The 20,355-nt window shown below is 50.1% G+C and overlaps 3 protein-coding genes across 5 annotated transcripts; 2 read left to right on the top strand and 1 right to left on the bottom strand.

The window, feature by feature from the left end:
* Nucleotides 1-601: 601 nt before the first annotated feature.
* LOC135808758 (uncharacterized) lies at nucleotides 602-6,985 on the top strand. Its single transcript, XM_065321989.1, has one exon. The coding sequence runs from the start codon at nucleotides 602-604 to the stop codon at nucleotides 6,983-6,985; it is 6,384 nt and encodes a 2,127-aa protein (XP_065178061.1).
* Nucleotides 6,986-8,311: 1,326 nt separating this feature from the next.
* On the top strand, nucleotides 8,312-12,969 carry LOC135806527 (putative phytanoyl-CoA dioxygenase). Its single transcript, XM_065320720.1, has 5 exons — nucleotides 8,312-8,562; nucleotides 10,404-10,499; nucleotides 11,048-11,181; nucleotides 11,587-11,671; nucleotides 12,141-12,969. The coding sequence occupies exons 3-5, from the start codon at nucleotides 11,078-11,080 to the stop codon at nucleotides 12,252-12,254; spliced, it is 303 nt and encodes a 100-aa protein (XP_065176792.1). The 5' UTR covers nucleotides 8,312-8,562; nucleotides 10,404-10,499; nucleotides 11,048-11,077; the 3' UTR covers nucleotides 12,255-12,969.
* Nucleotides 12,970-13,395: 426 nt separating this feature from the next.
* Nucleotides 13,396-20,345, bottom strand: LOC135806526 (hormone-sensitive lipase-like). Of its 3 annotated transcripts, XR_010551238.1 has the most exons (5): nucleotides 20,206-20,345; nucleotides 18,490-19,376; nucleotides 17,341-17,722; nucleotides 15,796-15,952; nucleotides 13,396-13,725 (listed from the first exon to the last, which is right to left on the bottom strand). XR_010551238.1 is itself a non-coding variant. In XM_065320719.1 (3 exons), exons 1-3 carry the CDS (start codon nucleotides 18,601-18,603, stop codon nucleotides 13,712-13,714), a joined length of 510 nt encoding a protein of 169 aa, XP_065176791.1. In that variant the 5' UTR covers nucleotides 18,604-20,072; the 3' UTR covers nucleotides 13,396-13,711. The 3 variants fall into 3 exon arrangements, 1 of the variants encoding a protein (XP_065176791.1); XR_010551237.1 differs by lacking the exon at nucleotides 20,206-20,345 and having other exon boundaries at nucleotides 18,490-20,065; XM_065320719.1 differs by lacking the exons at nucleotides 15,796-15,952; nucleotides 20,206-20,345 and having other exon boundaries at nucleotides 18,490-20,072.
* Nucleotides 20,346-20,355: the final 10 nt, after the last annotated feature.

Raw genomic sequence — 20,355 nt, 5'->3', positions numbered from 1 at the left:
TGTGTGGAGGGGATATACAGTAGTGTATACCGGGATGTACACATGACTGTACAGTATTCATCCTTCAATGCGACGGACCCCACCGGCACGATAGGCGGTCAGCCTTTGGAGTTTGGGTCATCCTAAAAATTCTTGGTGTACCGGTAGAGGGGACGGCTCGATACCGGGACGTTTTGACAGCCAAATTTGTATAGACCCAAACCGATCGTCAGCGTTGATTTTTCACTCGAAATATGTTTGTGGAAGGAAACTGGCATGTTGATTTTTACTCTGGGGCCAGAGTCAATCGAACTGAGCCACTCCTTTGTGTTGACCCATTGCCTCCAAGTTGCCCAATTTTTCGCTTCAAAAAAGTTCAAATCAGAGGTGGCTCCAAACCGGACACGTTTTAAAGTGCACGTCAAATTCACTCTGGGTGTTCAGAAGGATGCTTTGAATAGTGCATTACTTTTAGTGTCCAAGCATTGGGCGGAAGAAGTGAGTCTCTCACAAACGGAGAGCATTGTGTACCAGAGCGGGTCTCTCACTATCGGAGAACTCGGGGTCTCAGTTCTTCATCGGAACATTTATTGGTAGCAGAGGATGGTTTCTATGTAGAGCCATGAGCAGCAACGAACCAGTTCAGATAGAGCCGGCGGTACCGGGCAACTCGGATGAAGGCGATTCGAGCACACAAGGCGTTCCTACGCAAGCGGCGTCGGACGCTGAAGGAACCGGAACCGCAGTACCAGTGGAAGGAGACAGTGATGCGCCACTCGAGAGTGGGTCCCTGTCAACACGAACTTCCGACAACGCAGTTTCAGACGTGTCAACCTTGCGGGCCTGGAAGACGCAGGCAAAAGGGGATTTCACAAAAGTTCGCAGACGTGTGCTGGTGACCATGACGAACGGTGAGTGCAGTACCGAAGAAGTTGTAGCCGGTTTCACAGAATTAGAGGAGGCATACGAGAGGGCCACCGCAGTGATGGCGGATTTGATGGGTTGTTATGCTGTGCAGGGCGACATCGCTGGGAAAACAAAGGTTTTGTCAGAAATAGAGACAATGGAAAGTCAGCTCAGCGCCGCTGGAGATGCACTAGCTTCATTTCTTTCGCAGTCAACCAACACGGGCTACAGTTTTGCATCACATGGCCAACAGCAACACTTTGATTCAGAGCCAGTTTCAGAGTTCTCACGCACCACTGCCAGTACTGCGTCTCGGTTAGGTGCGCCTGCACGTACGCGCTCCAGAAGTGGTATCAGTTACAGCTCACCGCACGGCCAAGCACGCGATTACCTGTCATCGATTGATACTGTGGTTGACCACGAGAGGCCAACAATCGATCAAGCATACAATCACAGAGACCGGTCTTCAGAAGGAGTGAGGATGAACCTCATGAGTCATGTGGACAGGGAAGCAGAAGATCAGTCCGCTGAGTCAGCGTCCGCTATAGTTCGTAGAACCAGCGCTAGCGTCACCGCTACGAGTGCGAGTAGCACGGTGAATTCCGTTTCCAGCGCTAGCCCTCCTTCGTCTTCGAACTTGACAGCGTCCCAGGACGGGACAACGACGAGCACCACGCGGCCTGTGCAGCAACTCGGGGCGAGCAGTCAGACTGGTACTCGGACGCCGGCACCAGGGACGTCACCCAACAGACCAGCGCCACCAGCTGCACCGCAGCCTGCTAGATCTACGAGTGGTAGTGTGAGTAGCAGTGCGACGGCATCACAAAGTGCGGCAGTGACAGCGTCAGCAAGCGGGACTGTGTCTGTTAGAACGGCGTCCAGGGGCAATGCGTACCCGAACCCTGCAGCGCCGGTGTTTCAGTCTCAGAACAGTCAGTCAGCAGCCGGCCTGAATGCTGGTAGACGACCGCCAGTGCCATCACAAGCGAACCCAGTTTCCTACTCAGGACATGGGGGATACGGATATCAGCCAGTCGGCCTGCAGCCCCAAGACTGCCAAGTGCTTCAGGGTCAACCGCCAGCGGTTGGCACTAGTGCGAATGCAGCTGGACCGTGGATGCAACTGCAGAAGATCAGCATTCCGGTGTTTGACGGAGACAAACGCAGATTTGAAGGGTGGCATGCAGCATTCATGGCATGCATCGACGCTGCGCCCATGACACCAGAGACGAAGATGTTGCAGCTTCGACAGTACCTGGCAGGCGAACCTCTTCGGGCTGTCGAGAGCCTGGGATACTCGGCCGGGGGATATAATGCAGCGAAGCAGCTGCTTGAAAGGAAGTACGGCGGCGAGCGGCGGCGAATCGCAATCCATACAGAGGAGCTGGAGAACATCAAGCCTGTCCGGGTCAACAAGCCAAAAGACTTGGAGCGATTCGTAGACCTGCTAACAGTGGCAGTGTCCAACCTGAGGGATGCTGGACGGGCAATGGAGCTGCAGCCTGGTACCTTCTATGGCAAGCTGCTGAAAAAGCTTGACCGGCAGATGTTGGCACAGTACCATCGCTGGCGCCATGACAAGAGGATGGCAGAATCGGTTGAAGTTTTCCTGGAATGGTGTAGTCTGGAGGCGGAGTTTCTAACGACTGCCATGGAAACCGTCGACGGGCTGATAGAGAGCCAACCCAGCAGTAGCAATACTGGCCGGCAATCGCAGTCTGTGCGACCGGTGACACTCGTGACTGCGAAGGAGGAAAAACCGGCGCCTGGGTGCGCTCACTGCAAAGGGAGCCATCCGGTCTGGAAGTGCTTAACCTTCAAGGCCTCGGCACCAACGCAACGCTGGCAGGTGGCACAGAGTTCTGGCCTATGCTTTCGATGTCTCGGGCGAGGGCACTCTGGCAGAGAATGTCAGATGTCAAGGACATGTGGAATCGACGGATGCCAGAAGTCCCATCACCGATTGCTGCATGATCCCCGCCGTGAATCAGCATCCGACAACGGGGCAGGCAGGCCTAAGCCTCAAGCAGCCAAACCGACGGCAGATCCTAAGCCAGCCACCACCAAGTCTAGTGGCCCAGTGACTCACAATGTTCCGTGCAACTGCTCTGCGGCATCCGAGACAGCGCCTAGCACGGAAGGGGAGCACGTCGGTCTCACCACTGCAATGCTGCAGCGAGAGCCTGTGTCCTTACGCACGATACCCGTGGTCTTGATCGCCGGCAACCGACGAATGACTGTCAATGCCATCTTGGATGACGGAAGCACTCGCTCTTACGTTAACAGCGATGTAGCAGCCGAACTGGGAGTTCAGGGACAGCAACCGGAAAGGATGTCTGTTCACACCCTCAACGGCCACAAAGAGGTGTTCCTCACCACCCCAGTGGCTCTGGAGCTGCAAAGTCTGGACGGGCGTCTGAGAACCGATGTCGAGCTCTACACCACCAAGAAAGTCGTGGGGGATTTCAGCGTTATCGACTGGCAGCAGCAAGGGAGAAAGTGGGAGCACCTCCAAGGCGTCCAGTTCCCACCACTATCATTATGTCGTTCCAGCACCATAGACGTCCTGTTGGGGCTGGACCACGCTGACCTCCACGTTTCCCTGCGAGACATTCCCGGAAAGCCGGGCGAGCCTGTAGCCAGACTAACGCCGCTAGGATGGACATGTGTAGCACCATCAGCAGTTGCTCGACACACTGGCGTTGGGATCACTCTTCACGGCGTGCAGATGCATGAACCACTCGATAGGCTTCTGCGGAAGTTCTGGGAGTTGGAGGATGTGCCGGCAGAAACTGAGACGGTGATCAGCGCAGATGATCAGCAGGTGGTCAGCATGACGAAGGCGACCATGTCGAGGATCGACCAGCGCTATGAAGTCGGCGTTCCATGGCGAAAGAAGCCCCCGGACCTGGCAGAGAATTACGACATGGCTCTCCGGCGCCTAGAGTCAACAGAACGGCGGCTCGCAAAGCAGCTGGAAGTGTCCACAGCTTACAGAACCACCATCAAGCAGTATGAAGCCAAGGGCTACGTGCGCCGTGTGCCAGTGGGTGAGAACAGCGTCCCCAGGTGGTTATTGGCACATTTTCCAGTTGTGAGGATGGGCAAAAGCACAACAAAGGTGCGCATCGTGTTCGATGCATCTGCCAAGCAGCAAGGAACGTCGCTCAATGACGCGATTCACCAAGGGCCTAAGCTCCAACAAGATTTGAGCCAGGTGCTACTGAGGTTCCGGAAATACCCGGTGGCACTGGCTTGCGACATCAGCGAGATGTATTTACAAATCCAGCTGAGAGAGGAGGACAGGCCATTCCATCGATTTCTGTGGCGAGAGGATCCCAGTGAGAAGCCGGAAGTGTACGAATTTCAGCGAGTCGTCTTCGGCGTCAACTGTTCGCCTTTCCTCGCGCAATTGGTCACGCAAGAGCACGCCCGAACGTCGACATCGAAGTACCCGAACGCCGCTGAAACCGTCCTCGAGTCGACGTACATGGACGACAGCCTGGACTCCGCACCGTCGGTGAGCGCTGGCATCGACAACTACCACCAACTGACCAGCCTCTGGGGCGAAGCAGGCATGCACGCCAGAAAATGGCTTTCGAACTCGCAGGAGATCATGGACAAGATCCCTGAAGTGGACCGGGCTGCCAACGTCGCCTTCGGAGAAGCGCTGCCCACCATCAGGACGCTGGGTGTGCAGTATGATGCGAGCACAGACAACTTTGGCTTTACCTTCTCACCACCGCCAACAGAAGTTAAGCTCACGAAGCGAGCTGTACTGAAGAAAGCAGCAACAATCTTCGATCCGCTCGGCTTCATGGCGCCAGTCACAGTCTGCGCGAAGATGCTACTGCAACGAATGTGGTCTGCCGGTCTGCAATGGGACGATCCGCTAGAGCCTACCCTGGAAGAGGAAACGAGGCAGTGGTTCAATGAGCTGCCAGAGCTTGCCAAGATTCGGATACCGAGATGTCTACACTTCGACCTGACGACCGGCATCGCAGCGACGGAGTCGAAGCTACAGTGCCATGTATTTGCTGATGCCTCTGAGCAAGCCTATGGAGCCGTCGCATACGCTCGTGTGAAGAGCAGTGGTGGCGTTCAAACTCGCCTTGTCGCAGCCAAGACAAGGGTGGCGCCTCTACATTCAGTGAGCATTCCAAGGTTGGAGCTCATGGCGGCCGTCATGGCAATTCGGTTGGCAAGCGTCGTGACTCGTGCGCTAGGCTTAGCTATGTCAGACGTGGTACTCTGGACAGATAGTCAGAATGTTCTTTACTGGATCAGAGGCAGGAGCCGAAGTTACAAGGCATTTGTGGCGAACCGAGTCAGCGAGATCCACAACCAGAGCCAACCGTCACAGTGGCACCATGTTCCCACAGACCAGAATCCAGCTGATGTGGTCTCTAGGGGTACAACGGTCCCCAATCTCGACACGACCGTCTGGTTGAATGGCCCTGCTTTCCTCCAACAAGAGCCGGAAAAATGGCCCATGGGAACAGTGCCAGCCTATCCGCAGTCCGAGGCACGGAAAGAGGAGAAGAAAGTGAGCGCCGTATCATCTGGAACCACGGTCAGCTTGCTGCAAGTGACCGCTAACGTTGACGATTCCAGCCCACTCCATGCCAACAGGTTCATCAACTGGGCACGGGGAGTACGACTGTGGGCGCGGGTGCTGCGGTTCGGTGAGAACTGCCGTCGACAAAAGGAGGATCGTCAGGGAGGGGAGCTGATGCCCGACGAATTGGCAGCCGCAGAGACGGAGATCATAAAGCTTGCGCAAGGAGAAGCGTTTCATGCGGAGATGCCAGCGCTCCGGAACAAGCAATCCATTCCAGAGCGTAGTTCCTTGAGGTCCTTGTGTCCGTACATCGATGAGGAGGGTGTCATACGCTGCCGTGGTCGACTTGAATTCGCAGACTTTCTGCCACGAGATGCCGTCAACCCGATCATCCTGCCAAGACACCATACCGTAACCAGGTTAATCGTCCAGCAATATCACGACCAAGCTCAGCATGTCGGAGGCGTCAACCAGGTGTACGCATCTCTTTGCAGCCGCTTTTGGATAGTAGCTGGGAGGGAAGCCGTCCGAGACGTCGAGAGGAAATGTCCGCGATGCAAGCTACTCAAGGCCAGACCCACACAGCAAGTGATGGCACCATTGCCGCGGAGCCGCATCACACCATCCTTCAGGGCGTTCGCTCGAGCTGGAGTTGACTTTGCTGGGCCGTTTGAGACAGTACACGGCCGCGGGCGAAAGCGGACAAAGCGCTACTTGTGTCTATTCACTTGCTTGGCCACGAGGGCAGTACATCTGGAGATCGCATACAGCATGGACACGAACTCCTTCCTCAATGCCTTCTACCGCTTTGTTGGACGACGGGGACTGCCAGAACGGGTCATCTCGGACAACGGCACCAACTTTGTCGGCGCACAAGGAGAATTGAAGGATCTTGTTGCGCAAATGGATGAAGAGCAGATCATTCGGACAGTGGCGGATCAGAGGGTGACATGGCAGTTCAACCCGGCGGCCGCCCCTCACTTCGGTGGAGTATTCGAAGTAATGATACGTGCGGCTAAGCGAGCCGTGTCAGCGATTTTGAAGTCTGCCGACATCACAGACGAAGAGCTGACCACAGCTTTCGTCGCAGCTGAGAGTCTCATCAACTCAAGACCATTGACGTACACATCCAGCTCGCCGTCAGATGAACCGCCTCTTACGCCGAACCACTTCCTATTCGGGCAGTGTGGAGGAACATTTGCACCATCATCGGTCGACACAACCGACTTCAACCCGCGGAAGCGCTGGAGGAGAGTCCAACAACTAGTCCACCACTTCTGGCAGCGATGGATACGGGAGTGGCTTCCGTTACTTACCCAGCGCAAGAAATGGCGGAAGCCTCATGATGACGTCAAGATCGGAGATGTTATGCTGTTGCTGAGTCCCAACACCCCTCGCGGTAACTGGCCTCTGGCAAGAGTGTTGGAGACATTTCCTGGACGAGACGGACATGTGCGTGTCGTGAAAGTGCAAGTTGGAAAGTCTACGCTAATCCGTCCTATCAGCAAGCTGTGCCCAATTGAGTCACCTGCTGAGTGAACATCTTAAGACGGGTCAGACCATCACATGGTTTTAGACTTTGTAATGTCAACTATTTCATGCTGTAGATTAGGCAAGCCGTTTGCTGCAGTGTTATTTTCTTTGCTTCTCCTTTCTAGCTGTCGATACTATACTAGACGTTGCTAAGCTAGGTGTTTAGTTTCGATAGTGCTCCACACATCGAGGAAGGGGAGAATGTTCAGAAGGATGCTTTGAATAGTGTCATGTTTCAATCTTTATGCATTGAGTGCCATAGGCCGTGTCTCATTGTACCCTGTGTTGTGGTCAGAAGAGACCACAGGACTCTGGCTGTCATATCGGTGGTGATTCATCCTTTTACTTCATGTAGTTCGTGTACCACTGCATTGTACTGTAGACTACCGTGCTAGTATTGCTTGCAGCTGCCTGCTAGTGCTGTTACGCATGCCTGATTACGAGCTTGCCCGGCGAGGGTATTATTCTTGTGTATGTTCAAGCATAGTTCAGACTTCTGGGTGAACAGAAAGAGAACAGTCATTACTTTTAGTGTCCAAGCATTGGGCGGAAGAAGTGAGTCTCTCACAAACGGAGAGCATTGTGTACCAGAGCGGGTCTCTCACTATCGGAGAACTCGGGGTCTCAGTTCTTCATCGGAACACTGGGTCTGAAATTAGGTAATTGCTATCGCTCCACGACGGCCAGTACAGAGTAACAATAAGCCTTGTGTGTGCTTCCATTAGTTTTGATTGGTATGCGGTGCTTTATTGGCGAGAGGCGAGCTGCTGTTTACCTGCGACAAGAAGTTGATTTTTCGAAAGTCGTAAAACTCAAGTCGCAGTGCGAAGCAACACGTCAAAAACTCACCTGCTTGATATGGCGCTCCTGGTCATCTAATCGCAGAGCCATGAAATTTTGGCTCGGAGTACTCGTATAACACATCGTAGTCTCACTCTGACATAATGTTTTCTAATCAAAATAGTAGAAAATACCAAGAGAGAAAGTGAATATTGAGTCCGTTCCGGTTTGCAACCGGTGTCCTATTTGAAACCGTCCCCTATAGCGAAGGACTAAAGGGACGCTGGTCTAGGAGTGCGGCAGTTTTTGCACCATGGCAACCAGAAGCGCGCGCACGCGAGAGCCACCAGCGCAAAGCGCTCCAGACTTGCGGCGGTAGAGCGAGTGAGACACTTCGCCGTGACCCAGTACGAGTGCAGTCTTGAGCTACAGCTACGGCCAGGCTAGGCCCGCGGCCAAGGGAAAAATATTTGCCGAACGTGTGTTCGAAGCGGTTCATGTTCACTTCTTTCGATGATTACTAGTATCAATATCATGATGTCTTTTTCAACTTCTAATAATTCTACCACTGTACCAGTGAATATTATTACTTCAATATTATTTATTAGTGCAGTAATTGCCAAGACAGAAGACTGCAGTACGTACTCGTAGCAGCAGCAATGTCAAGAAGAGCAGGCAGCGTAGCAAAAGCAGTCACAACAACGCAGACGCAATAACATTTTCAGCAGCCGTTCATCTCAGAGGGGATGCAGCGCCAAACTGCGAGGGTGAGGTGGTAACTCTCACAACCAATGCCTCCGCAGGTAAGTACTAGTAAAGCCTCTTGTGCGGGAAAAATGAATTGCACATATCATCAAACAAATTCAAATTCAGTAAACTACTTTGAAGTACAAAAATCAATTTAAATGCATGAATCTTCACTAGTTTGAGGGAAAGAGACAAACGGGAAAAGTCTGAACAAAAAATTGACTGTCACCACCAGGACTCGAACCAGGGACCCTCGCTTGTAGCTAGCGATGCTCTAACCACTGAGCTATGGTGTAGTCGTCATCCCAGCAGAGACCGTTCAACATTTTCTTCAGACTTCGTAACTCACACTTCCTGTGAATCCACACAGGCGGGTGGGACGCAGCCCTCACTGTACCCACACACTTCACGTACACTCTAGCACGCGTGCAGCCTCAAGTCATAAAAATGCATGAATGTTAGTATTAAACACAAAAATAAAAAGTAAAAATCAATTGGAACACAAAAAAGAGACAAAAACCCTAGGTAAAAGAGCCCACAGAAACATTACCGTACTGGCAAAGAACGGCAGCTATTTACAAAGGCCCTATTCCTACGCCTGTATGATGCCCGGGACCCTCTGATACAGACAAGTACTATTATATAACCCTGTTCTTACTCGAACATGCCTCCGGATAGCACACGACTCGTTGTTTTAGAAGACTGTATTATAATGTTTTACTCTGACTCTGATCGAAATCATCTTGCAGTACAAAGGAAAGTTCTGCTTCTCTCGAAGCAGAAGCGGAGATTCAAAAAACATTCAAATCAAAAGATTGCGCGAAAGCAGTGTACGCGACTACGCGCATCAGACGTGAATACAACATGAGAAGTGAAAGCAGTGTACGCGACTACGCGCATCCAGACGTGAATACAACATGAGGAATGAAAGCAGTGTACGCGACTACGCGCATCAGACGTGAATACAACATGAGGAACGAATGCGTAGTAGTATGATAATGCACAACAGTACAACAAGCAGTGCTGATAGACACATAAAACGGAGTGGCTCTGCACCATTATCAGTGGGCTGGATATAGACTGTACAAACCCAATACTAGTACAATACTAGTATTAGATAAACCTTGTTATAGTTCACACATGTTGTTAGTTTGACAGCATGAAACAAGGTGGAGGACACAACACCCAGCTGGAGAAACTAAAGAAGTCAGTTACGACTGCCCTTGAAGCTGAGAAGTTGTGTGAGCTCAGTCTGTGCGAACGGTAGGTTCATTATCCAAACAAATGGCGAAATAAAAAGTTGCCAGAAGAATAACCTCTACAAATAACCACTTGTGTTATCCACACGTATCAACTACTTATCAGCATTTCAATGAATATTCTGATTCTGAAAACAATCGTTTCAATGCTCGACCTAATTATAATGATGATAAACTGAACACAATTCAAGAATACTATAACTCAACACATAAGAGATTGGAACTCAGACGGTGAGCCAAGAAAAAATTGTAACATGGAAAAATGTGGGCACAAGGCACTTTCATGCCGTGGAATGTCTCCGTGCTCCTTGTCAGTTTTGTGCTGGATTGTGCACGTCTGACTCTTCAAAATCTGGCTTAGTTGGTAGACTCAATCGCATAACTTGTGCCCACATTTGTCCATGTAACATACTTCAAAGTGATATGAATGTTATCTAATCTGGCACTCAATGTGTGACATTTTGTGTGACATTTTGTGTGTTATCTTGCAATATCACGCGACTCAATATCACATCAGACTAATTATACCAAAGTTTCTCTGCAGGGACTGGGAGGATGGGAGTTGAAAAATCCACAGCTGATGCAAACCGGATTTTTAATGTATGATGTATATGTGTTTTTTTTCTGCACCCTACTAGGTTCATCGTTTAGCTACCCCACAGCTGAGTGCCATACTGGTCATGACGTAACTACAGAAACAGGAAAACTTGCCGGGGAGCTGAGCGAAAGTCAAGGTAAGAAACTAAGAATCACTCCGCGACATCTGAGGCTTCATGCAAACGGTGATAACGGCACACGCGCCATGACTTTGTTTTGTAGGCTCTGTTGAGAAGCGACACTCCAACGCGTTCACCTGTGACCACCACGGCACAATGTATAGCGCGACAAGGCTGGTGTGATATTCAGTACTGAGAACGTGACCGCGGTCCGAGCAACAAACAACACCTTTGTGCAGTTGACAAGACCCTTGTTCACCCTTGACCATTCCTGGAGCAATATAAATCTAAATCTGCAAAAAACAAACTCTCTCTACAGCTACTTGTTTTCTCCTGCAACCTTCTCCGGGACTGTGCTGCTTTTTAAAACGACTGTCATGTCCAGCAAAATCCAGCCTTATCATGCTCAACTAGGGTCAGGACCATACAGTTGTTGCCCACAGGGACAGTTGTCTGTGTACTGCTGCGGGGTACTGATGTTTTATTTGGCTGGATTTCATCAACAACGACTACTTTACCATTCAAATGGTTGGTTGTTACCTGTGATCTCTGTGTTCTCTTTGTAGAACTTTATACCTGTGCATGGCCATGATCCCATGTACAAACAGCCCCAGAGAGTACCCATGCGTGCTGGCAGCTTACTCATCTGGGACCAGCGTGTGGCGCACGGCAGTCGGCCCAACAACAGCACGCGACCAAGGTACGTCAGAACACTGCTACGTATATGAGTATTCGTGTGCCTGTGTGTATGAGTGTGCGCTCGTGTGTGTGTGTCCGTATTTGTTTTAAAGTTTGATGCAGTGGTTTGTACTAGGTGCTTTCCCGCCTACTCAGTTCTCACCAACCAGACTGATATCTATGATAAAGCTCTGGTCTACGGTACATGAGTAGATGATGCTCTCCGGATATCTAGCAGCATCTAGACCCTCCTGGAATACGGAGAACTTAATTATGGGCTGCTTATCGCTATAGGCTACTGACATGTATTGTACTATGGTACTTGAAGTCTTGAATAGTAGTCGTTGGTGGGAAAGGATCATCCCTCTAGGCTATGTGTGGGTTCGTGTTATGACAAGTTCTTGTGGACCTACAATGTCCTCTGCAGGTATGTTCAATTTGTAAAGATGTTCCCATCCATCAACCTCCGCTCAGAACGAGCTAAGAATCGTGGACAGCTTATCAAGGACAAGGTATGTTGCGGGTGCTCCGCCGGCTGATGTGACCAGTAATGGATGTGTCTGTCCTGCTGCTAAGTATACGAGATCTCGTAGTCCTTAGGCTGTTTTGTTGTCCTGCTGCTGCCTAGCGGATCATGTGATTGTTCGCTTCCCTGTGTGTGCTCTGGGTACTGCCCCTCGCGTTGTTTCCTGTAGCTGTGTGCTTATTGTGCTGTTGTCTGTGTTCTTGTATTCACATGCCGGATTCCCTTGCATTCATGTATCCACATCATCCGGGTGACGTCACATGCCTATCATAGTGCCAGTGGTGTAACGATGTGCTAGTATTGTTTTCCTGTGTGATGACATTCCCCAAACTGTCTCCTGTCTCGCATGCGCACGTGTGATATGAGCATGCATGATTCGTGAGTCTTCAGTCAGCGAGTCTTGATACACACATGTAACACAGTGTTATCTCTGTGTTTACACGGTGTACTTGTAGGTTGAACTAGCTGGTGTCGACTTGACTGACCTGGGCAAGAAGCTGTTTGCCCTCAAGGCATGGGCATCCGCGCACACGAAGGTGCCCCGCGCCAAGGCTAAGAAAAAGACATAGACTACGTGTTCGCATGGCTCTTTGTACATTCACAGTTGAGTGCCTCGTTTTATGTGTGTATGTTTAAATCATGTACACCCTCTGATGGGAGTATGATAATGTAGTCATCTAGGACGGCTGGACTGTCCCTAGTGTTCCAAGTGCATATTGACGCTAACCTCCAATGTTATATCCAGCAAGTATCAGATCTGCACTATCGCACATAGAACTGGTGTATATTTCTTTACTGTGTTGACTCACTACCCTACTAGCCACAGTCATATTTATATCAACAATAACGTGGGCACCGCATTATTATTTTTTGTTTAGGAGCTGTCGGTATGCCGGTAGCATGGGTCACGCTAGTGCAAAATAGGCTAGACTACATGCAGCCAAGAACCAGGCACTATTCCATCCAAGAAATAGTGGGAGTAGCTATCCTGATGCCTTGCAACATGTCCAAACCACTTCAACTTGATGCTTGGTAACGAGAGAGCTTGGAAGCTCCGGGCCCTACGCTATGCTTTTTTGCCTTGATGACCGAGACAAAAAAAAGCATAGGGATGTCATAAATTCTTATAAGTTTCTACTTTTTGTTTTTAGACATATTAAACCTGGGATTCGAACCCGCACTATCGCCCTGCATGCATCCCCCGATACACTTCGCATACATACTAATTCTTCCAAGTTGCTTCACGTTATGATCTTGTATTTGAAAGCCCTATTGGAATATGCATTGTGGCCAGCCGTTTTTGATTGTACGGTACGGTCGAGGGTAATACGACACCGTCTACGGCCTTGATGACGGCAAAAAAAATTTTGGATGTTATAAATTTTTCAATTCTCCTATTTTTTTCGGGCATTACCTGGGATTCGAACCCGCACCATCGCCCTACATGCATTCCCCCATACACTTCGCATTCATACTCATTCTTCCAAGTTGCTTCACGTTATGATCTTGCGGTTGAAAGCCCTATTTGAATATTGCGGCCAGCTGTGTTTGATGGTACGGTACGGGACAGATACGGGATAGCGCCAGGCGTGACACAAACACACAAACACTAAATTAAAGCTGTGTGGACCCTGGCTAGCGCCAGACGTTACTGAAGTAACGTCTTCTGCATAGCTACGGGAATAAAACTAATTATGGACCTTGCTTAAGTATTTTTTTAAATAGTTCAATACTCGTAAAATGAGTGCCAATGGGCAAATGTCCGGTGCTGCACTGAGAACGCATGAGTGGTGACATCTCATACTGCAATAGGGACTACTTGTATCACGACTAAACATCTTGGTCGTGTTGCTTGATTGCTGCGTCCATCAACTCAATGCACATGTCGGTGGCTTGCTGCGCCAAGCGGCTGACTGCGTGGAAGTTGAGGAAGCCATGGGATATTCCGTCGAATGGGTGTAGTGTCACATCCTTGCCGAGTGCGTGCAGACGACGCGCCATGACGATGGAATCATCCAAGAGGGGGTCAAATGAACTTGGCTGAAAGGTACAACAGAACGGATGGAGAGAGAGAGTGTGAGAGAGAGAGAGTGTGTGTGTGTGTGAGAGAGAGAGAGAGAGAGAGAGAGAGAGAGAGAGAGAGAGAGAGAGAGAGAGACATGCACACACACGCACACACACACACACACACACACACTGTACTTGTACTTGTTGCTCACTGCCAAAACTGGTCACGTGGGTCTCCCCGGGAGAGGGGAGAGAGACTCTAAAGGAATCTTGGAAAGATGACTCAATTGGTTATTGAACCGCCCAACGGCCGACACCCCTGAAATCCCCAAAACGCTGGGTGGACTTGAAAATGATCCCACTTATGGGCTCACCACACCTCAGTAAGTGGGTGTGGACAAGGTGCAGAAAAAGGATTGACGGCATCAGGGTATCCGTCCTGGGATCCAACTGCAGTTACCCCTGCCCCCAGTGGAGGTAATACTTGCTACTAGTGCGGGTGGCTAAATCAGGCTGGATCTGATTTAGACATCACTAGCACCATCGATTACACAAGAGTTAATCTAGCCAGAAGCAGTCCATGGTTAACAGGTATGTATACTTCAAATAGAAAGTATATGAACCCTGGAACCAACAAAGGTGGCAAGTACAACATTACACCTTCAAGCAGCCGAGCCCGTTGGCAACATACCCAACACAGGCATAAGTGTACCCACCAACTGAACTAGCTGGCACACACACACACACACAGAGTAAGAGATGACCCATAGCACGAAGAAATCTATCGGCAAAGAAACATAGCTTTCTTACTTGAACACCCACAAAGGAGCACAATAATGTAGCATTTTGAAATGTTCTTGTACTCAAAGATACCGATAAGAAGTACGGCTGAGCCTCAGGCAACTCTTCCACTAGACAGCAGGGGTCCTTCTCCAATGGAGGTCGCTGTCATGGAAGTTCTATCAGCTCATACTGCACACTACTCTCTGTGGAAGGGGTGCTAGTAACCCACCTTCCCATTCCTAGCAGGGTCCAGCACATACATGTAGATGATCTATAATTATGTGCTTACCAAGGTGCTCTGTGTACACTTCACATGACTGACTATTAGAGAGAGGTTAAGCTGCACGTTATTTCTGACGTGATGCGCAATATCACGTCAAATTAGGCGTAAACCTCCAAATTTCGACGTGAGCTGCAGGTCACTTGCGTTGTTTTCCAACGCGCGAGCTGAACTTTCGTGTCACGTAAAGCTTAACCTCTCTATTAACACCCCTTCCCAGACACGCAATATGTCTCAGGCACAATCGATTTTCTATGGAACTCACATGGCCAGCTACTCATTACACACAGACTAGCTGCTCCAGACATCGCTACTCAATACACACAGACTGCTCCTTGCATTGATCAGTATTAAAGGCTTGAAAATGCTAACAGTACAGTCAGACCTCGCTTAACCGCACACATCCGTTTTCCACAAAAATATCCGGATAGGCGAGGGAACTGGATAACCGAACACCGGTTACATTGGATGCATCACGTATGCTGTAAATCTGTAGCCAGCTATTTTCTTCCGGGTCGCGAGGGATCCGGATAAGCGAGATCTGACTGTACATCACACCCAGACCCAGAGCTACAGGCCAGGGCCTGTCACAACATTGCTGACCTCTGACTCTGTGGCTCCAGCAGATCCTGTGAAGTACGTACATGTGCATGACTGTACTTCAGAATTAGGTTGTTTACATGCTCATCATGTCACATGTAGAGACTACACAGAAGACTCTCTACTCTAGGTCTCCTTTTTGGTGAAACACACTTCCAACATTGCACATGTTGTAAGGTTGCCTAACTTAGTTACATGTACATGACTATTGCATCTAGTCACAATTCACACACCTACGTGTGGTATAGCAGTGCTTGGGTTTTCCGGGGCATCGGAAAGGTTCCTTCTCGAAAGAGTATTGGACAGGGGTGTATTTGCGGACAGTTCCTGATCAATAGGCCAGTTTGTCAATACGATAAGTACGGAATTAGCACTCCTCAGCTACTGGTATGTGAATGCATAGCTCATACCGTACTGCCATGTGTGCTATAGTGGCTTACCAGCAATGCAACCGATGGTAAGCTGTGCAGCATCTCATCACTGGCCAGCAGTGGAGAGAGGTAGGCCGGCGAAGCATTCAGGATGGTGGCATGACGTTGGTGGATGCCCGACTGCAGCTGTGACAGGTGACCGGTGTTCGGGTGATACTCTGGCGTGCTGGACAGGACAAGAGAAGAACACCATGAACTGGTACTCACAGAGCAATCAGCATTGCGGAGTACATCCACAGCATAGCCTAGCAGCGCGAGCACAGAGAGACTGAGAGAGTGGATTCCGATGACTTTAAGGAGACTATAGCAAGGGCAAAGGCAAGTCACACGGTCCACGTCCACCAAACACCTGCCTCTAGTCACAGAGCTCTCTGTCCTCATCCATCACCAACGTTGCATCAGATAAAGAAAGCAGGACAAAGGAAGCGACGCAGTTTTGTTTCAATTCCAGGTGATGAAAATCAAAGCTCGAGGTGATGAAAATCAAAGCTTGAGGTGATGTGCACACAGCTACCCAGAAAGTGACAAAACCATACAATGCTGCTCAATGAAATCCGGTTGTGCACAGCATACACAGCTACCCAGAAAGTGACAAAATCACAGCTAACCAGAAAGTGACAAAGTCACAGCAAAGCACTTTAAAGTACAGTGCTGCTCAATGAAATCCGGTCGCGTGAGTCAAGTTTGCGCCTTGCACCATTTCGCAGCCCAATGTTCGCAGGTCTAGGGCAACGCCCAGCACGTACGTGAGTGACTCGACTGGATTTCATTGAGCAGCACTGTAGGTTCTTTCACATTGCATAAGCACAAGACATGAAGTGTGAAAGTTGATTGTCGATGTGCTAAGAACGTGACTTGGTGTAGTTTCACCGTAGTACACGTGGACACACACACACACGCACGCAGAGGGAGACTGCAGCCTACAGCCAATTCCGGCCCATATTGTGCGAACAGCTCTCACATTGGGTGCACTGAGCAACCTCCCAGAGAAGGTGCCTACGTTGGCGTGGACAAAGTAATGTAACGCCTATCATTGTCACTACGTCGCATACAGTCAAACTTCAGTAGAACGTATGAGGGAGTAGTAAAACGCTGGTATTTACGTACTCCCTGAGCGTACCTCTAGGGGACATCCACCTCAGTGATTCACAGGTGAGGTACTTCACACCTGAGGTCTGGGAAAGGATACGCAGGGTCGTCGAAACAGCACTCCACACCCGATGAAAGGAGAAAAGGGTGTTAGACCCTGGGTATTTAATGTTGAAGTTTAACTTTTATTTCATGCCACCTTGCTTGTCACACACCAATATCGCAACCACGTTAGCTATAATTTTAAAAGTTACTGTCTCCACGCCGACTGTTCACATTACAAGGTAAGGGTATATATTATTGTGAAATGGGCAATCCTATTTGCACCGAAGGAATTGACAGTCTATGCACCTCTTATCAGCTGTCACTATCCAAAGATGCCAACGTTTGCCAATTCTAATTTGCTAATCCCAGGAATGCACTATACAGTGAAATTTCCAAGGAAAAGAAGAACTGGTATCTCACCTGCCACTCCCCGGTACGCATTCAAACATGCCCGCAGCGTTCCAATGGGTAACAGCGGATCCATTACGCTTAGGCAGCGTGCCGGTGACAGATCCAGTGAGATTTTCAGAGCAGGGTACGCGCCCAGCACCAGACATGGCTTCCGAAGCTGGTACTGCGCAGCGAGGAATGCCACTCCGAAGACAAAGTTACCTCCGGCCGAGTCGCCGGCCAGGATGACTTTCTCGGCAGTGGTGCCCAGGCTGGTGGCGTTCCTCAGCACCCAGGCGTACGCGTAGAAACAGTCGTTGACGGCACGTGGGTACGGGTGCTCGGGGGCCGTCATGTAGTCAACGGACACCACGGGAACGTTGAGCTGGTTGGCCCAGTGGCTTAGATAGCTCTGCATGAACAATACACCGCAAGGAAGACACATGCATAGGGTATACTAATATTATGTACAGTGATGCTCAATGAAATCCGGTCACGTGAGTCAAGTTTGCGCCTTGCACCATTTCGCAGCCCAGTGTTCGCAGGTCTAGGGCTGCGCAACGCCCGGCACGTACTTGAGTGACGCGACTGGATGTCATGGAGCAGTACTGTACTATTGTATATGGGGCCAAATGAAAACCTGGTGCACATCCGTGTTACACACATGGTACAGTATCTTGTTTTATTGGCTACGGCAGCGGAGAAATGGATGGAGCATGGTGGCAGCAAAGCACACCCATTTGTTTCCAATGACCTAGCACATGTGACTGTGACGTTTGCGCCAGAAACCCTCCACCATGGAAGTGAATGATGACTGCCTTAGAAGGCTCAGAGCTGGCACTCTGCAGCAAAAAGAGAGTGTTGAGCATGGTACAGAACAAATCGTCAACGTCAACCGCACATGGCATGCTAACACCTTTGTTTGTTTGTTTTGAAACTCGGATGTTTTTTTCTTCTTTTTTTCTCTACAAAATCCACATTATCTCCAGACACTGGGGTGAATAATGGAGTGTGCATGTGGTGGTGGGGCTCAGCCGACCAGAGGTCTCGGCTTTATAGCTCCATGGAAGCACCAAAGGGGGATCGAGTAGGAGTATCCAAAAGACCACGGACAGCTATTGTACTCTACGGTCGCAGAGCACACATACAAATGCCACCTTACTTCTCACAGTGACTTACATGAAGGCCGAGGCACCGTCCATAGAAGCTTCTCCGCTCCATACTCTCAGCAGTGTCCAGAAAGTCGTCCGGAAACTGAGTATGATCAACGATCAGGTCGCCAGTCTTGTCCATGCCACTTGCACGACAGCGTAGATGACTTTAAAAAGCTGCGCGTGATCCCTGAGCAGCTCTGAATGTTCTTCAAGTGCTGACACAGCCTGTGCGAAATCTCTCTTAGTATTCGATGACGTAAGCAGTGACTTGATGATGTCATCAAGCGCCAATGTACACGTGGAGAATATGGATACACTAGATCGCAGTCCGTTGCTGGCTACACCCGGGTAAGCATTGTAACGGGAACATTGCTGCAGCAAGTAAGGGATGGTGCTGAGCAACGACCCGATCGCAGCGCACAGCATATGACAAGCGGACGCCAATCGGGACCTCTGCTCCGGGCTCAGTGCTCCGCCACCGTTGCTGCGCTGTTCCTGCTGGAGACGCTGCACTTGCGCTAGCAGCCCTTGCAACGCTGCGGTTGTGACACGCGGTGGAGCGGAATAGTGACGCGCTGCACTGCGTGACGCGGGGCATTGCCAGTGATGGTGTGTCACCAGCGACGCAGTGTACTCGCCACGACCTGTGTCCGCTACACTCACCAAGTTCCTGGTACTGACAACAGCTACTGAGCAGGGAGCACCGGTATGCTGTTTCACCACACGGTGCAGCTGGGCAATACGCCGAACTGATACAGCGGGAGCGAGAAAGCAGCCGCTGTGAAGCAACGACAGGTCGAGTGGCGTTACGTGCTACTGTTGATGCCACCATAACAACAAGCTAGGCAATAAGAGTCCCTTGCCAGGGCAGGCAGTCCAATTGGTTTCAAAGGTCAGGCAAAATCACAAGTCCTGCGGAGCACGTACACGAACACATGTTCAAAGCGCATGCAAGGCAATTGCAAGCGCATACACACACAAAACAGTTGTGCACGGCACATTCAAAGTACACACTGCTCACACATGAAGACACATAAGCACATATGCGCGCGCACGCGCGCACACACACACACCGACACACAAGCAAACAGAGAGACAGACACACACACAGATGAGACCCTGACCAAACACATGTACTAGTAAAAGACCGCATGCACAATGTCAATGTGATGCACACCTCCAAGACGGAATGGGCGCTTTCAATAGTACACATACTACTTCTGGTGCTTTGAAGATCCAGAAAACCAAAGTAGATCATCACATCTAGTACGATTGTTCTTCCACTTCAAGAATCGTCCCTTCGTTTCACAGCACAGAATAGCTGTCTCTCAGCTGGTAATCAGCAGGGACATTCTCTACTTGCGAAGACTGAGTGATTGCCAGCACTCGCCCTTTCCTTCCACAAGCGATGTATAGAATAATAATATCACTGTTCGAGTATTTTTCTTTCAAATCTGAGACCATTGACAGGATCGGAAGGAGAGCTCTACTGCAAGCCAGAAGTCAGGCTGGCGTCAGGCTGTCGTGAAAAGTAACGAATTCAAACCGCTCCTCCACAAAATCATTACAGTTAGCAAAGAAGCTAGTTCCAACCAATCCAAGTGGAGTGACTTTCAGGAACTATAAATCCAACGTCTTGTTCATTCAATTTCAAAGACAGTGCTTTTTTCGCTTCTGCACTGTCTTTGACCATGTGACCTGTGACTTTTGAGTTACGAGATGTATGCGCTCAGCCGCTCACCTGGGTCACGGCGAAGTGTCGTCGCTCTCCCTGCTCTCCGGATCTCCGCAGCCTACACAACGCTTTGCGCTGGTGGCTGTCGCGTGCGCGCACTCCTGGTTGCCATGGTGCAAAAACTGCCGCACTCCTAGACCAGCGTCCCTTTAGTCC

Source organism: Sycon ciliatum, chromosome 1 (genome assembly GCF_964019385.1).
Source record: "Sycon ciliatum chromosome 1, ocSycCili1.1, whole genome shotgun sequence".
NCBI classification, from domain to species: domain Eukaryota; kingdom Metazoa; phylum Porifera; class Calcarea; order Leucosolenida; family Sycettidae; genus Sycon; species Sycon ciliatum.
Note: the sequence above shows the minus strand (reverse complement) of the source record. Positions and strands in the feature narration are given on the sequence as shown.

What these genes read in the sequence shown, in the direction of transcription:
- LOC135808758 (XM_065321989.1), top strand. Translation starts at nt 602, where the DNA reads ATGAGCAGCAACGAACCAGTTCAGATAGAGCCGGCGGTACCGGGCAAC.
- LOC135806527 (XM_065320720.1), top strand. Translation starts at nt 11,078, where the DNA reads ATGTACAAACAGCCCCAGAGAGTACCCATGCGTGCTGGCAGCTTACTC. An exon ending in AACAACAGCACGCGACCAAG is followed by an intron (nt 11,182 to 11,586) that starts GTACGTCAGAAC and finishes TGTCCTCTGCAG; the next exon opens with GTATGTTCAATTTGTAAAGA. An exon ending in GACAGCTTATCAAGGACAAG is followed by an intron (nt 11,672 to 12,140) that starts GTATGTTGCGGG and finishes GTGTACTTGTAG; the next exon opens with GTTGAACTAGCTGGTGTCGA.
- LOC135806526 (XM_065320719.1), bottom strand. Translation starts at nt 18,603, where the DNA reads ATGGACAAGACTGGCGACCTGATCGTTGATCATACTCAGTTTCCGGAC. An exon ending in GACGGTGCCTCGGCCTTCAT is followed by an intron (nt 17,723 to 18,489) that starts GTAAGTCACTGT and finishes TTGTTCATGCAG; the next exon opens with AGCTATCTAAGCCACTGGGC.